Consider the following 18,669-nt stretch of genomic DNA (forward strand, 5'->3'; position numbering starts at 1 on the left):
AGTAGTAGTAGTAGTAGTAGTAGTAGTTCCAAGTTGGTCTGTGTAGAGGCAACAAATCTAGCAATGTCTGCAGTAAGTGTCTCAAAGCAGTGTGTAGAAAATGTGCACAAAATGTACAAGTTGCGAGTGCAAAATGTGCTTAGGGAATTCTAAATTTTCTTAAAGTGTTTCTGAAAATGTATAATTGTTGCAATGTGAACAGCTGACTAAGAAAAGGTGTTCAGTTGGTTAATTTTGTGAAAACTGCTTAGAGAAACAGAAACAGTGCAGTTGTTTATTATTAATCATGTGTCCATGAGTAATATAAAAGGTCCATATACTAATGTCAGGTTTTTGAGTGTTAAATAAATTTGTGGAAACAAGAAAATTAATCTTTTTTGTGTGTTATATTTTGAACATTTCCGAGCATTTCTTATGAAGTGTCAAAATGACCTCTTACTGCTGTTCTAGGAATTTTAGATTTTCAGCTGTTCTAGTGTTAACCCTGGAATGGTATGATGTCGTAATTTTTACGAAACGTAACACAAATTTGATTGCATGGAACAGGTTTCTGCGCGGACTGTTCCGGCCCTCCCAATGTCTTCCCCCACTCAACTCGCAACGTCAGCGCACGTGCAATGGTTGTGCTGGAAGCTCTTGTTTTAGAGCCTTTGACGTCAGTTCGTGAATATTACCTACCGATGGTGTAACTATTTTGCGTAGTGTTGCGTTTCAATTTAAGTTTAATTGTTAGATCAAATATTCGTCGTTGTTGTTGTTGACTTACTGTAGTGTGTTGAAAATTAGTACCATAGGCTATATTAAGTATATCCTTTTGTTTTTGTTGAGTTTTACGCTGTTTTTTAGACTACTAGTTTTTTTATAAAATGAAGCCACCATCGAAGATTGACAAACTTTTAAATGGTGATAGTTTTGATACCGATCAGGATGAAGGAGATAGCGGAAGTGAGTCAGAAAATAACATTTTAGCATACTCTGGGAGTGACGACAATATACCTTCAACCTCAGATGAATCCTCAGATGATGAATTTCGTGCTCAATTGAAGAGAAAACGTTGTGGTCATTCAACAAATGAAAAGAATTCAATGTACACATCAGGAGTGGTTGGCCCACACAGCACTACTACACAAGTTCCTGACACACCCCTCGTCCCTCTGGTAGTTGTGGGACAAAATCAGTTACAACTCTATCTGATGAATCAAGACCTGATAGTAGTAATACTACTGCTGCTGCTACTACTACTACTATTACTGGTTCCTCAGGATATGCAAGCTCGACTCCACAACGAACGGCAAAAATAATCAAAGGAAAAAATAGTTATTCCTGGACTGAAAATCCTCCGACCGTAAGTACAAGAAATACCCCTAGAAATATTGTGAATATCCGACAACGGCCTAAAGGCAGCGGTAAAGATTTTCTAACCCCTTTAGATGCGTTTCATTTGTTCTTTACTGACACTATGGTAAACTCAATCGTTACTCATACAAATGAAGAAATAGTGAGAAAGCAAGCCAACTACAAAACAATTCAGTTTTCAAACAGTCAAACCTCTCCCACAGAGATAAAGGCACTCTTGGGAATTCTAATATTCTCTGCTCTCCACAAGGACAATAGCCTAAATACAGCAATAATGTTTGATCCTTCTGTAAGTGGTAATGTTTACAGAGTTTGCTTTAGTGAAAAGCGATTCCAGTTTTTATTAGATTGTCTCAGATTCGATGACAAAACTACCCGGGCTGGAGAGAGTAGCGATAGATCGCTTCGCACCTATAAGGGACCTTTGGGAAGCTTTCATGAAATCATGCATAGACAACTACGAGGCTGGCCCGTATCTCACCATTGATGAACAGCTGCTTGCATTTAGAGGCAGATGTCCATTCAAAATGTATATGCCTAAAAAGCCAGCTAAATATGGGCTAAAAATTGTTATGGTTTGTGATGCTGGTTCTAATTATATGTTAGTTGCTGAGCCATACTTAGGGAAACAAAACACAACTGTCGAAGGCCCTCTTTCCCACTACTATTTGAAAAAGTTAACGGCTCCATTTCATGGATCGAACCGCAACATAACAATGGATAACTGGTTCACAACCGTTCCGTTGGCTGATGAAATACTCAAGGCTCCTTACAAGCTGACACTTATAGGAACGATCCGCCTAAACAAACCAGAGATACCTTTGAGTATGAGATCAACAAAGAACAGGGACATTGGTGATGCAAAATACCTGTTCAGCAACTCAACAACACTTCTATCGCACAAGGCTAAGAAGAACAAGGTAGTTTGCCTTATTTCAACAATGCACCAAGACAAGGGAGTGAATCAAGATGGCAAAGCAGTTATGATTGACCATTACAACCGGACCAAAGGAGGAGTAGTTACTCTTGACCAAATGGTTTCAGTCAGATCTAGTGCAAGGAAAACAAAAAGATGGCCACTCTGCATTTTTTATGACTTGATCGACATCGGAGGAGTTAACTCTCAAGAACAAACCATGACAAGATCAACTTATTTGAATCAGTTGTATCAGCAGTTGGTGTTTCCATGGCTAGAACAGCGCTTGACTATCAGAAATCTTCCGAGGGAGCTAAGAAGTATGGTCTTCAGTGTTCTTGGCCGAAAAGAAGCAGCAGATCCAGCTCTTCCTAGGATGGATAAGAAGAATGACAGGCAACTACTGCAACAAGTGCGACACTGCATTCTGCGCGGAGCACCGCGGTGATATCTGCAAAATCTGCAGCGCCTGAATCAACTGCAGCATCATCAGACATCATATCATTGCAAGTAAGATTTATTTTGAGCTATTACCAAAACTTTTTGATCATTTAGCCCTCTGTTTAAACATACAATTTATTTTTAAAAATTAAATATACTAATTTCAATTTTTTTTTCAATTTTTCAGACGGACTTAACTGCTAGGTGACGACGACTAGACAATGCTTGACATTGTTCCTCAATAAACTTTTCTTTTATATTAAATGTATTTTCATCTTTTAAAAGTATGTAAAATTAAAATATGTTCTATAAGTTTTGATTTTTCATTTCCATTTTACCAAAAAAGTGTTTTTTCTCAAGATCGCATCTTACCAATGATGTAAGTTTTAAGCATCATACCATTCTTCAGGAAATTTATTCCCAACTTCGCTAATAGGGTGGCGCCCCTGAATTTACTTCGTAGGAAAGGTATCTGATTCGAATGGGAGCCGTCGCAGCAAGCTGCTTTTGAAGATCTTAGCGCTTTGTACCGCCCCAGTATTTGCTATGCCAGATTTCTCTAACAAATTCATAGTCCCAACAGATGCCTCTTCCTCTACCGTTGCATCCAGGACTTTACTGGCTCAAGAAGCAAAGTACTCCGTCTATGAATTACAAGGTCTGGCAGTCCTGTTTGACCTGGAGAACTTCCACCTGTATCTGGAGCATGTCAAATTTGAATTAGAGACAGACAATCAAGCTTCAAGTTGGGTCTCAGCTAAGCCTCGTCGTACTGGGCATATCGCCCATTGGGCTATCAGAATTTCTGCCTTTCAATTTGATGTGCGACACATTAGAGGATCAGAAAATGTAGTCGCAGATGGACTAAGCCTCATGTTTTCTAATGATGCTGAGACCAGTGAACAAGAGGATAGTTCTTCGCCTTCCATGCCCGTACCTTCTTACGTTAGTGCTATTTTGACTATGTCCCTATGTTATTTCGTGATATAGAGAAATATCGAGAAGATCCAGTGCTGGGTCAGATAATGGAAACCCTTTCTTCTGGGGAACAAGCTGTCCCTTATGTGTTGAGGAACGGGGTTTTATGTTGCTCTTCGAGGCGAGATCAGAAGATTAAAGTTGTTGTTTCAATTGTTCTTGTGCCTATGATCTTCAAATACTATCATGAGATGCCATTAGGGTGGCATTTAGGCATCTTCAAAATAAAAGAGAAAATCAAAGAAATGTTTATTTGGGAGAGTATGGATGGCAAAATCGGAGAAGTGGTTAAAGCATGCAAATTTTGCTTGCTTCATAAACCCATCTTGTCCACGGAGCTAGGGCTACTGTCATCTCAACAAGCATCTCGTCCCATGGAGCGTTTGTACATAGTCTACTTCGGACCTTTCCCCTCAATCGAAGGGGAAATAAGTTCATTCTAGTACGTGTAGACAGCTTCACTAGATTTTCATGGTTATTTCCGACTAAGCTGGCTACCGCTCAGTCTACCATTTTTTGCCTTAATACTATCTTTGCTTCTTTTGGTCCTTGTCAATATATAGTTTCTGATAATGCAAAGACTTTCACATCTAACGTATTCTGAAAATTCTGTTTTGATTTCCCACGTAACTACTTCCGCTTAATACCCTCAACCATCTCTGACCGGGCGTGTCAATCATAATCTTCGATCTGCTTTGAAAGCTTTTCATCATGAAGATCAATCCAGGTGGGATAGTTCTATGCATCGGTTATCCTTTGCACTCAGTTTGGCCATTCACGAGTCCCACAAGTTCATTCCTCCCTCTCTCATGTGTAAAGTTTGTTCCCAACACGCTGCTACCTAATCTTTGGTCCCTCAGTGACATATTGCCAGAAAAAATGAAATGAAATGGTGTGTGGCTCTCCAACATATCACTCTTACAAACACTGCCTTTTTCACACGATATTAAATTACAACACAAATCACGCACTTTCCTCGTTATAATTTGTACCACGAACCTCCCTTGTTCTGCAGTCAACTGCGACTGTCTGCCTTCTTCCCAGAGTTGTCTCTCTCTGTCACCCACAACACAACAGGTGTTCAACAGATAACGAAATCAGAACTACTCTGACTAGCTTCCCAACTCTCTTACCACTTTCAAATGCACATGGGGTGATACAATAAAATCTGCTGTGTACTTTAACAGACGCCTATCCTTCACAGTTTGTCGGCAAAAGTTCAGAAATTTTCTGTCACCTTCCCTTTCTAACCGAATGTGTGGACCTCAGCCACGAACAGGTACTAAGTTGTTTGTAGATCAATCTGGTACAATTTTCTGCTGACGACGGGCATAAGCTACCGCCGCTTCAAAAACCAGATCAACACTGAAAAATATGCAGTGGAGGGTTCCTTTTATAGTCTTATGAGGGACGCTACACACACTACTAAGCTTGATTGCGTATGCTAATTTCGCGTCCAATAGACCGATTTTTATGAGACTTGTTCCAGAATTCCGGACAGACTTGTGATTATTTTAGATGTTAATCTCATAATTTTACCACACTCGCAACAGGTGAAATAAATTATTTCTGCCCGGGCGTTTCGCGGGTTTTCTTCATCCATTGACCTTGGCACGTGGAGCTAGTCCTCGGATCTGACGCTGACTTGTACTTAGGCTTAACTGCATTTATGTTTTACCCTGGGGGTTCTGTCTTCACGTTTAAAAATAATTTAAATTATTTATTTCTTTATTTACTGTATTGCCAAAATCCCTCGTCACGGTATTTCACGAGCTTGCCGCGGGTGAGATCTTTCCCACGCGACATCGAGGCTCTAGGAGCGCAACATGGCTGCCCTCAAAAATAAAAGTAGCTTGTTGATTTGAAATAAATATTGAGAAAAATAAAAAAAAATTTTCTCATCGTAGAATTATGGGTTCACTACACTGTCCTTTATTCCTTGCATTCACCTCTCCCTGTATCTCAACCAATCACCATGGTTTCCTGTGAGGTGACTCTTGTCTAACAAACCTGGTCACACTGCACAGATTTGCATTACATGCCATTGGAGCTAAATACATCGCAGTCTTCTGACCCTTCTTGCTGGCTTCCTACATAACCGTTGGCAAATGGTGATATCAGGCATATCATCCTCATGGTCACCAGTCACCTCCGGTGTCCCATAAGGCAGTGCCCTTGGCCTTCTGGTGTTTGCCTTGTTTATGGACTACCTGCCTTCTAAACTCAACAGAACAGCAGATACCCCGTGACGACTGGAATACCACCGCACGTCACTACACCAAAACGACCAGTGTAGTTGTATCTTGTGCTTCCAGAATAAATTTAAAAGATAAATTGAAATCAGAGTTCAGTCCTTCTGTCATCTTATGAAATAGGAAAGGAAAACTTGCGTAGAATATTCTACACTTCCGGACACTCGTCCAAGGTGGTTTTTTAGCCGGGTGTATACATAGCAAATGGATAAAAGGGAAGACAATGTGCAAAGATCTAAACCATTCTTCATTAAGTCTGGCCTCGGTCTGGAGAATCAAATACAATGATCCTTGTCTATAGAGGAAGTCAGCAATTGAACTCATTCACCAAAGCATGTAGAATGTGGGAAAAACACCGTACAGGATGAAAGTAGAAGATACATGGTAGAGTTGTCTATGAGAAAGGACATTAACCTAGGAAATTCAAAGAAGATTGCAAGACATCACTTTCACTTCCTGGAGAGGAAACTGCGAGTGCAGACCAACCTTGATCATGTGATTTCGTATGCATAAAATAGCCTTCACAGCTGATGTAGAGAAAATGTACCAAAACGTGAGTGTGCACCCAAAACACCAACCCCTGCAATGCATATTATGGCATGAAAGACCTCAGGACGAACTTAAATCCTATGTTCACTACTGTCACATATGGTAAATCATTAGCAGCTTACTTAGCTACACGATGTCTGGTACAGCTGGCTACAGATGATGCAACCAGATTTCCTTGCACAGCTTCAGTCTTCTGCTATGATTTTTATGTGGACGATTGTATCTCTGGAGCAGAGATGTTGGATGAAGCTCTAAATATGCAAGTTTAACTTCAAGACTTTCAGCTTGGAGGATTTCCATTGAGAAAGTGGTGCACGAATAGCCCAGAATTCCTTGAATCGATCCCAGAGAACTTACGAGAGCACAAGCATTCATTGACTCAATAACAAAAATTATCAGAAATAATCCACCTTTTTGATACTGTATTATGTAATGTTTAGTCTAGGAACTAGTTTTGGCCTATAAAATATAATATAAAATGAAATTAAAATAGAGCTCTTAGTGAGATCTAAAATCTTGGTGGGCCGATGACCTTCGATATTAGGCCCCTTAAAACAACAAGCAACAAGCAAAATCCTTGGATGCATTGCATCGTGTTGAAAATGTTCCATTATTAATGCTTCCCGTTAAAACTTTCTTGAGCAATTGTCTTAGAAACTCTGAAAGGTTCCTCTAATGGAAGTTGTCAAATGATAGAGTCAAGGACGGCACACAAAAATGTCTAAATAGCTGGCACGTTCTTAGGTTGTAGTTGGTAGAGAAGTAACATTCACAATTCAGCACGGTATCCATGAAGTTAACCTGAATAAATGATAGTCAAAAGTTAGTGAAATGAAGGGAGAGAAAGTGCTAATAAAGTAGCATAGTTATTAGACTCACCTTTCGTTGCAGCATGAAGTTTATATCTTCTTATTCAATAACAGGCAGTGAGGGAAGTATAGTCAAGATGTTAGGTGTGATTTGGCACCCATCAACAGACCAATTCCAAATCAACTGTGGCTTGAACCACAGAAATGTGTAGATGCAGGTGGACATTTTCATCATCATCTGTGACAAAGTGAGAAATTATTTGATTATGCGTTATTGTGTGTGCTTGTTATTTACATGCGATTCATATGGGTGCTCTCCCGGCCCCAAGCTAAGCGAGTTGCCATGTCTGTTTTTTGTTTATGTGTTTGTTATCTCATGTTTATACAATTTTGACTCGCCCTTCATGACCATTTTGAAACTCACATTGTACTTCACATCTTCATATTGTCTCTTTTAATCACACTGATGTAACACCTTGTATAATATAAATGTTTACATGCTATGCCTATTTCCCACATTTTGGCTGAAGATGACGCCAAACAGCGTCAAAACTAGTTCCAAGTGTAAATATATGTTGTAAATAAACTATAACATTTATTTGTATTGAAAAGGTGGACCCTTTTAAGTTTTCTATCTTCCCTTCCCTTGCCATGTCTGCTCGTCTGACCTTCAGCTTGCCCATCTACCCACTGCACTGCGCCGGCCGGTCCCATTCTAAGTGAAAGACCCTGTATATGTATTTAGTTTGTACCGGGCAATTTAAGAGGGTTGATCACAAGTTTTGACTGGTGGCCACAGTTTCTCAGCTTCAGATAGGGACTTTGCTCTTATTGAGAAGTGATGGAAGGTCTCAAAATGTCAAGTTCCCGAAGATGTTATATCTGTCATCTGCAGTGCTAGGCCTGCAAAACCTTTTAAAACTATACAAATGGGAGGAAAGATCTTTAATTTTGATGAAGCATCTTCACGTGTGATTAACACAAACAAAACTGAAGATATCAGATGTGTGGATGCATGTAGAAGCTGACAATTCTGGCATTGTAAAATACAAGAAAACATTCAGTGAACTGGAAGATTGGTCAGTTTGTAATGCTATGTGCAAGGGCCATAGTGTCAATGATATAGCTACAGTTGGGTTGCAATTGTTCTCTGCTGATCGTGAACTCACTCTTGCTAAAAGGAAAGGCTTGCTTTCAATGCTAAACTTCATTGACATTGATGAAAAGAATGGAGCTTTCTATGCTGACATCTGTGTTAGGGACATTTTAGATGTAGTTCTTAAAGAAGATACTGATAATTTTCTGTGTTATAAAGTGAGTGAAAACGAAAACCTACAACCTGTTTTCCACTCTTTGACCGGATCAGGGATGTACTGAATGAATCACATATAGGCTATTAGTATAATGGGGTCGCCACTCCCAATGTGATTTATTAATGACTAATAGATGTCATGAAATTATAATGGAGTGTGTTGCTGGAATGAAAGATGACAGGGAAAACCAGAGTACCCGGAGAAAAACCTGTCCTGCCTTCGCTTTGTTCAGCACAAATCTCACATGGAGTGACTGCGATTTGAACAACAGTATCCAGCAGTGAGAGGCCAACGCGCTGCCGTCTGTGTCACGGAGGCTCTATAAACTGAGTATTATTGTTTAAATGCCTTATAGTATGTGATTGAGATAACCTTCAAATATTCCTTAGTTAACTTGTGTCTATCCAAATGGTTTATGTTTTATCATGTCAATAATATGAGAGTTATATACTGTATAAGCTTTATATTCAGATATGTGTGCTGACAGAACGTCAGACATAGCTCTTTTAGAAGGGAAATCAATGTAGTACTTAGCCCTTTTGTTTTTTCACTATATTACATTTCTGACAATACTTGCAGTGCGTTTGTTGAGATAACCTTCTGCCATTGTGATGATAGCTATGCAGTTTTTCTTGATTATTTCGAAATGACCTTTTAGGCATTTAGAATTTCCACCCTACAAATGTCTATACAGCATTATTAAACACACAAATATGTAATGCTGACATGCAAACAAACACATTTTGGGAACTCTCGACCACATAACTTTGTTGAAGGATTTGTGAGAATTTTGCATTTTTTCCTTTTAAACACTTTTTCAGCAATTCTGGATGGGCAAGATCCTTAAGCACAGGTTTTATGGAGTGCAGGTCTAATCCGGTATGTTACTCTTTTACGTGGATGCTCGTGGGGTACCTTCTTCCTTTGCCTTCATACATTTACACAAAGTCTTAAAACAGAAATTATGTACAGATTCAATATCTTCTATTGTAATAACATTGCACTAATATATTTAAAAATACCATATTTATGCGAATAATACCCGCATATTTAAGAAAAATTGAGGCATGAAATTGGGGTGCGAGTTTTATTTGCGTCAATGTTGCTTTTTTCCCCTTCAAAATCAGCCTTCCTAAAGTTAGGGTGCGGGGATTATTCACGTAAATACGGTAAATTTAAAATAGGATACATGGGACTATTTTAAGAACACAAACAACAAATTACTGTAAGCAGAATTATCTTATATTTACAAAATGCAAAAAGGTTAAAATGTCCAGATTAGTCAGTTTGGATCTTTGACTCCTGTTAAGACAAATTACACTATATCTTTCTTACAAAATCTCCCATATTCTGCTTGCATATTCCATAAATATTTTATTTAATTTGTTGCAGGATTTCAGAATCTCCTGAATGTAAGATGCCAGCTCTCAATTTAGCCAAAATATTTGGACCTACTTTGGTTGGATATTCATGCTCGGATCCCGAGCCTATGGCAATGGTGAACGAGACCAGACAAGCTGTTGGCGTGAGTATTATATGCTGATTTAGTAGGTTTTGGAAGAGTGTCATGATCCACATTACTGTTATTAGAAGCAAACCTCTAAAAAGAAACATAATTATCGATAACCGAAATTTGCAAGAGCGCATTTTGTTTCTGGATCTGTTCAAGTGATTGAAAAGTGAAAATATGCATTGGTAAATACAAAGGAAAGCCATACAGTTGATTCATTTCCATGCTGTTGTATGTACACTTAAATTCATTAAGTGCCTAAATCAGCAGGTAGCAGGTAGGGACCCCTTTTCGGAGGCAGTCCTACCTAGTGGCGTCCCTGCCTATGTAAGTCCTAGAAGACACTAATCCAATGTGTAGCATCTGGAAGGGTCCCAGCTCAGGGTTACAAGTGAATACCTCAACGGCATCTACAGCTGAAAAGGTGGACTTTGTTACGGTGGAGATGGCAGAAGAGGCAGCCCTGTATTCAGGAATTAATGAGAGTACAACTTTCCTTGTGGGTTGAGTTGACTGGACACCATGGGCTAAGGGAGAAAACCCTGAAAGAAAATCGACCTTTGTATTAGGCTCAACACATCAGCAGAGGGATTATTGAGGTAGTTGCTTTCAAGAATATGAGAATATATCAGTTTGGTGTGAATGACAGCTTACAGCCTGAGGTTACACCAACTACCTAAATCAAGACAAAGTATCAGAGTGGGAACATTAAATATCCTGACATAGACAAACAAAACTGAAGACCTGGTCGATCCCATGGAAAGGAGGAAACTTCTGTTCATGAGGTTGACTGAAACAAACTGGAGGAAAACCAGGATTTTATAAATACAGCAAAAGCTCAGATTGTTTCTCAAGGAGGAGGGGGTAATAACATTGGATGCGGGAAAACATTAAATGTGGGTAACATAAAAAATAGGGGAAAGCAAAATAATAAAATATGGGTGTCTTCGAAATTTTTCATTATGTAAATGTCATAACAACAACAACAATGTGTATCGTTCTCAATGTGCGACTTTTTTTTTCTTACGATAGAAAAATATCACACAAGAACACGTTTACTTCTTTGTATAACAACTTTATTGTTACTACGATACATATACTGTTCTCTTCGATCGTCTTTTTTCTATTCTTGCATTTGGGATCATTTTTATTCCTTAAGAAACAATCCCTCTTTTTCAAAAACAATCAATAAAGAATATATACATTTTTCACACCAGTGACCTATTGGTGATACTTCTTGGCGCCATATTGGAAGTCTTTGTGTGTTAATATGTCCATTGCCATGTCGCAAGTCTTTAAAACTCCTGTCCACTGGTACCTTATTCATCGTAAACTGAGCATACTAATATATAAGCAGGATAAGTATATGGACGTGATACGTCCAGGCACACAAAACATTAATATTAACACAATTTATTGATCATCGTAACGCCCATTATTTTATCTATTATATTAAATATGATTATTGAAGGTTTTACCACAATTAGGATATTGGACCTACGACAATTATCCCACCCTAAAACCTTCAATATCTTCCTTTCTCGAGGTCTTAAATTATATCTAGGTGCCCTGGTATCTGTCTTCATCTCTGTTATCCTCCAACGTAGGTATCGGTGTGTGTTGATCCTCCCTGGAGTCCGCATTCTTCTGGGGCCCCTTAGAGAGTGTCCACTCTACGATCTCTCCGCCTTCTTGTAAGGGTCGAGGTAACGCCTTCAATTCAGACGTATGCACCTTCGTCAGCAGTGTAGTCTTCAGGAGATACATACCCTTTCCCAACTTTTTATCCACGTCAAAAGGTCCGAGCCACTTTGGAGCTATCCAAGCATGAAACTTTTGAAGGTTGTTGCTGAGGGTATGGTTTCGATGAAGAACTAGTGTTCCAGGTCTGAACTCCCTTTCCTCCGGTGCATTGTTGTTCTCGGCTTCTCTCCTTGAACGCTCTTCGGCTTGGTGGTGCATCTGTTGAATCTGCTGGCAGTTCTGGACATGCCATGTTTCAGGATCCTCTGGTTCCTCTCCTTGTCCATGGATGAAGTTCCAGTCACCAGTTCTCTTGATTTGGACGTCCAAGGAAAAGTTCTGCAGGTGAGAAACCCGTGACGTGATTAACCCGCTGTGTGAAGGCCAGAAGGGACTCTGGTATGTTCTGTCGACAAAGTGAATCCGAAACATCTCCTTTAGCTCCTGGGTTCTCCATTCTGTGGGATTTGCCTGTGGATGGTAGATCGGTGTTGTCCAGTGCTCAATTCCCCACGCAGACAAATTTTGCAACCACTGTCTCAGAAGCGAACTAACTGCCATTGTCCATGAGTAGACACCAAGGATACCCAAACCGACTGAAGACCTCCACAAATAAACAAGGGAATTTACAAGGTCCACCTATTCAGTACTGAAGAAAATTATGATAGATTCTACAAGTCTGTTATATCTTCACATTTCATTTATTTAGTTATATGGGACCGGTTTTGACAAAAATTGTATGTCATCATCAGCCAAGAAAAGGAAACAAAGACATAAGAAATACATTAAAATTTACTTCTCTAGTAAAATTATACCAATAATTTACAAAATTATTCATATTAGGGTTAAAAATGTTTATACAAACATGAACTGGTAATCATATTACATCGGTGTATGTTCTATGTGATGTGTACACAATAATAATTGTAATTGAGAGATATGCTAAAAATCTTTTTACAATATGCTTTGTAGTAAAATATATACAATTGTCAATTTTCCGGTACTAAATAAGTGTAATATTTTTGTTTACACACAATTTAATACATTATTAAAAATAGATGGGTATTGTAATCAAGTTTCATGAGGCTAAAAAAGCAGGTAGTCAGTTACAAGAAGGCGTTCCACAAAAGTATATACAATGATAGTGTTAGAACATTCTAATTGGAATGCAGCCTTTGTACTTAACAGAAATAATGATTAAAGTATAGTAATTGCCAATTTAAACAAAGTAGGCAGGTTGAGTTTATAGATTGCTGGTGTCTTGGCATTAAAAGCAAAGTACTAAAATAGTTTTTATATCAGCTTGCTTCACTTTTATGTGCATGATTGTCTTAATAAATTATGATATGAGGTTAATATAAAATCACCAAGGCTCTTTTTAAAACAGTGTGTCGAAGAAGGATCGTATATGAAAAATCCATGGTTACATAGGTGGGTCTAGAACGGTCTCGAACCAAGACGGAACCTACAAGAAGAATAAGACGCGATTAACATTACAAAAAGGAGGTGGGAAAAGATATATTAATGAAACATGAGACTCACCCCAGGTGCCAAGCTGATAGAAGTTAAAGAGGAACTGACAGACTAAATTGACCGGCAGTACATCGCGAGAGAGAGCAGAGGGGGGCGGGGTAGCTAAGTGGGAGGAGGGGAAGGTGCGGTAGAGGCGGGGCTATACTCGGGCATGTGCGGGCAGCGGTAGGGGTAATATACGAGCGTATTATGTATTATTTGAAATATTGATCGATTTTTGGTAATTTAAGATGATCTAATATTGTAATGAGTGTGTCAAACAAAATTGCAGGTCTTTCAGATAAGTCATTGAGACTGAAATTTCGATTATAGTATTGGTCAAGTGAAATGTAACATTGTTCAGTTGTGTCAAGTAGGGGGCCTTTATTTATTACTTCAATAATATCTATGTCATGCTCTATACCATAAAATTTGTGATTATAATCGTTCACACGTTGACCTACCGCAATAATTTTCTGTATTTGATTGCATTTACGTGTTCCATGTACCAAAACATTAATATATTAACACAATTTGTAGATCATCGTAACTCCCATTATTTTATCTATTATATTAAATATGATTATTGAAGGTTTTACCACAATTAGGGTATCGAACCTATGATGCATGTGGCCCTCAGGGAGGCCTGGTGCAGGTCTGTAGAGTTGATGCGTCATAGGCGATCTGCACGTGTATGAAAATTATGATGAATTATAATGCTGAAGCTGGCAGGTGTTTGCACGTATGCACGCACTCTCTCTCTCTCTCTCGCTCTCTCATCGGAGACTTAACCAAGGAAGATTCCGTGGACCCTTGATGGAAGATAGGTTAGAGATCTAACACGGCGTGGCTCGGACAATGACGCAGAGGTTTGAAATTCAACACAGCGTGTTTTGGAAGATCTCACATTGGGCTACGCGAGACTGTCAACTTGGGCATTAGTTACAATACCACGCTAGTAAAAAGACCATTGGTCTGGATTGGTTAGGTCTGGCTTGTGACAAGACAATTCGTCAGGGAACAACAAAGCAGTCAACAGGGCTCTAGCATCCCATACACTCCACGAGGTACAATGCGTTTAATCAGCCTGTGACTAATTAAAAAGTACCCGGCACACCCTGTGACGATTTAAAACTGCACAATTTTCTCATTTTTAACGAAGGTGGCAGCCGTAGCCATCCCATAGCAACACAGAAAATGGTGGCAACTCTGGCTATTGCAGTGTATCAGTTTTAATTGTTGTAAATAGTTACTTCTAGGGTTTGGTTAGGAGGTCAAAGAGAAGCATCGTCTCCAGGAGGCTCATTGTGTAATTGCGCATGAATAACCTGCACAATGCACTCCAGCCTACAAGATCCTTGGTCAAGAATAGCAACTCGGACTCTCTCGTACATTTTTGTGCGACAGGTTACCGCTATTCTGTACTAGAGTATTAAGCGTTTTTAAATTTTAAAAAACTTTTGAGTGTGGGTTTCCTTGCAAACAATCGATAAATGCAGGAAAATTGTGACAGAGGACAAATATCTTTCTGACAATCGATGCGATAAAACTATAGTTCAAGGAACGATACATGTGGGGCAATTAACATTGATTTAGATGGAACGTTTTGGGGACCGAATAAATGTAACGATGAATATGGAAAATCAACAGTTCCGGGAATGATGCATCGAGATTCTACATATCAGATTGGACTATAGTCTCTACTGGTCTAGAAATGAAGTGGAGTCTAGAAACTGAGTGGTATTTTGAATACTTTAAGACGTAGATGCTTGTAGTCATGTAGAGCTTGTTTGTGAAAGGATAATTAAGTTATCTGTGAATTTAGGAGAAAAAAGTGCTTTATTAATCCAAGTCCATGCCCCACAGGTAGGATGCTGAGAACAGGAAAAGACCAACTTCCTTAATAACTTGGAAGAACACACTCTGTATGAAAATCTAATTGTAATGGGTGATTTTAATTCACAAGTGGGCTCACAGCGAACAGGATATGAATCCACACTGGGGCCTTATGGGATGGGAAATATAATCGAAGAGGGAGAATATATGCTAGATCCATGCATGAGAAACAGCCTGATGGTGAGTAATACTTGGTTCAAGAAGTGGGACTCCCATAAAATCAGAAGATATAGCTGGGATGATAAAAAGAGTAGTAATAGATTATATTCTGATAGATCAAAATGTATGGAAGAACGTGAATGATGTCAGGGTCATTCCAAGTGAGACCTTAACAGAGGCTGTAGACTGCTGGTTGCAGTTATTGCAGAGAAAAGACCTCCCAGTGTCTGTAACAAGAGTCTCAAAAATAAAAGTGACTTACCAAGCCAAGTGTAAACGAGGAATTCAGGGAAAGTGTCCTTGGATTGTTGAGAGAGGAACTGAAATTGGTAGATGAAGAATGGGACATTCTAAAGAAGGTTATGATAGGTACCGACAGAAAAAAGTACGTGGACAGCAGAGCAAATATGACAACGTAAAGAAACAGCCTGATGGAATGATATTATTAAAAAGGCCGTCGGTGACAGAAACTGTGCAAGAAGAGTGCTATATTAAGCAAGAACGCGGAGAGATCAACATGTAATAGAGAAGCTATCAGTTTACAGAGAGAAAAAATTACAGGTGAAACAGTTGGTTGTAGCTGAAACGCAAGGAAGATCTGGCCACCAGAATAACATACGATGGGAATAAGAAACTATCAAACAGAATTGTTACAAATAGAAGAACTGGAAATTAATCTATCCAATCTGTAAAACTTCTTAATGGTGGGAAAAAACCAAAATATTACAGGAGTTCAAAAGGCACTTAGAAACTTTACTGAGCTGTGATGGAAAAGTCACTCCCTTAGACAACGAACCTTATGGTTTTGGCAGCATAAATACCAATAGTACAACCTGTGACAATAAAGTTTGGTGAATGTAGTCAGAACGGTCAGAACGGCAACACTGGCGACACACAACGCTGCACCTGCATAGCTGCAGGTTTTGACCACCTGCTCCCAACGTTCAGTTGAGCATCGTGTGTGTGCCGTGCAAGACCTGTTTGACACAGTGCATGTTTAGTGCGTTGGTTCTGAACTGCGAACAGGAACATGAACAACCAAAAGATAAAGGTACAGTTTTGTTTTAAGTTTGGCAAGACACCGAAAGAAACACATGCAATGCTGGTACACATTTATGAAGATCAAGCACTGTCCTTGAAGTGTGTGTACGAGTGGTTCGCCCGTTTTCGTGAAGGCCGGGAAAGTGTTCCTCACAACCCCCGTAGCGGAAGACCGCCGGCGGTGACGAAAACATTGAGAAGGTGAGGACATTAATCACGAACGATCGGCGATTAACTGTGCGCATGATAGCGGATGAACTGCAGATTAACCGTGAATCCGTGCGACAAATCGTTATCCAGAAGTTAGGGAAGAGGAAAACGTGTTCTCGTCTTGTGGCACATCACTTGACTGACGATCAGAAGCAGGCACTTTTAGATGCTTCACAGGATTTTGTTGAAACGGCGGATGCGACACCAAATTTCTTGAACTGTATTGTCACTGAGGATGAAACCTGGTGTCTTTTCAGCTTTTTGAACACCATCCCAAAGGAAGCCTTCCTGCAAAGTTTCCAGGACATGTATCGCTGATCTCAGCAGTGCACAGTTATTTCGAAGGACAGTATGGTCACTGTCATACATTGTTCATCTATGTTGATAGTACAGGACTATTCACCGAACTTTGTCACAGGTTGTACGACATGGTTGGAAGAGGAGACAGCAATATCTAAACTGAAAATCAACAGTTTAACTGGATCAGATGAATTTAGTGTCGAGATGATCAAAGCACTAGGAGATGTAGGGAGTACTGAACAGAATTTAGAAAAAGAATGTACTGTAATACCCAACAACTGGAAGCAGGGAGTCATCATCTCATTGTTGAAAAGGGGTGGTAGGAAGAAATGTACCAACAACGGAGATGTAACTGTATTGCCACATGACCTCGAAAACTAACAAATCCATCCTTGAGAGCAGGATTAGAAAATATGTTGAACCTATACTAGAGGAAGAACAACATGGAATTAGAGCTCATAGATCAACTATAGACCTAATTTTTGCCACCAGAATGCTCTATGAAAAGTATTGGGAGAAAGAAAAAACACAACTTTTTTTGTGGACACCGAGAAATCAGACGACCATGTACAACGCAGGCACGTGTGAGAAAGTGACTGATGACATCATAGCTTGCGTACGATTATATGCTGAAAGTAAGAGTTGTGTCCAGGTCCAGGATAGAAGGTCAGGTTGGTTTGAAACAGAGTGGAGTCCAGCGAGGAAATTGTCTATCACAACTCCTCTTCATAATCATAATTGATGAGGTTTTAAACGCGGTTAAGGGAAAGTGGTTTTTGCTGATGATGTAATGGTATGGGGTGAGATGTAAGTGAAGTACAAGCTAGACTGGATCCATCGATATGGATGGCGTGTAGTTTCGTTCTAGGTTGTGCCAGGGCCTCCTCTATGCCCTGTTGAATACGTTGGTGTGCTTGATTAGTTGATCTTTGTCTGCTCAAACCAAACTGGGAGTTCAGAAGTTTATCTTCTATGAAATTTGTAAGACTCTTTCACACTAAGATAGTCAAGGTTCTTAGAAGTGTGCACTCTAATGCAGTACCTCTGTATGAATGGGCACTGCTGTATTACTTTTGCCCTCATGCAGTATATTTATTTATTTTTGTCCAGCAGTCCGTTCCTCTCTACCTTGGCATGAAGCTTTTACAATTTTAGGTCTTAAGGCATTGACGACCGGCCCTGGAGATTTCCGTAGTACTACGGCCAGCGGTTGATCTCCGTTTTTACACACGGGTATCGTTTGTAGCTTGTTGTGCTATCTGTTGGCTATAATTTTAACTACCGTACTGTTAGTCATGTCATGGAGTAGAGGGATCGGAGATTTTAGTGTCGATGTATTTTTTTGTTGAACGATCGTTTTAGCCATGGAAACTTCGTACATACACGGGTATTCTTATGTGCCGAGAATCATTGTACAAGTAGCTGTAAAGAGAAATCCTTGCATACTTGAAAAGGGTGAATATACGAATGGCACAAATGAGGCATTCATATTACACTGTGCTTAGACTATTGAATGGATCCACAATTGGTATCGCTTTGAAAAGTATCACAGCGTACAGACTACGAAGCAACTTAGTGAGTACATGTTCCAAGTTTTGACGTCGATATCTTGAATACATTTTGAGTTACAGTGGTTTGAGTGTAGCATTGTAATATCTTCCTTGAAGCTTGCACTGCCCTGGTC

General features: G+C 39.5%; 1 protein-coding gene across 3 annotated transcripts in view; it reads left to right on the top strand.

Annotated features, from left to right (window-relative positions):
- The window catches only part of tum (tumbleweed), a 273,272-nt gene that overhangs the window by 216,575 nt on the left and 38,028 nt on the right, over window positions 1-18,669 (top strand). For all 3 annotated transcript variants that reach the window (XM_067146475.2, XM_067146474.2, XM_067146473.2), the window contains exon 11: window positions 10,007-10,139. In XM_067146475.2, coding sequence (XP_067002576.2) covers window positions 10,007-10,139 — 133 coding nt within the window. The remainder of the gene's footprint in view (window positions 1-10,006; window positions 10,140-18,669) is intronic.

The sequence above is a fragment of the Anabrus simplex genome, chromosome 4 (assembly GCF_040414725.1).
Source record: "Anabrus simplex isolate iqAnaSimp1 chromosome 4, ASM4041472v1, whole genome shotgun sequence".
Lineage (NCBI taxonomy): Eukaryota > Metazoa > Arthropoda > Insecta > Orthoptera > Tettigoniidae > Anabrus > Anabrus simplex.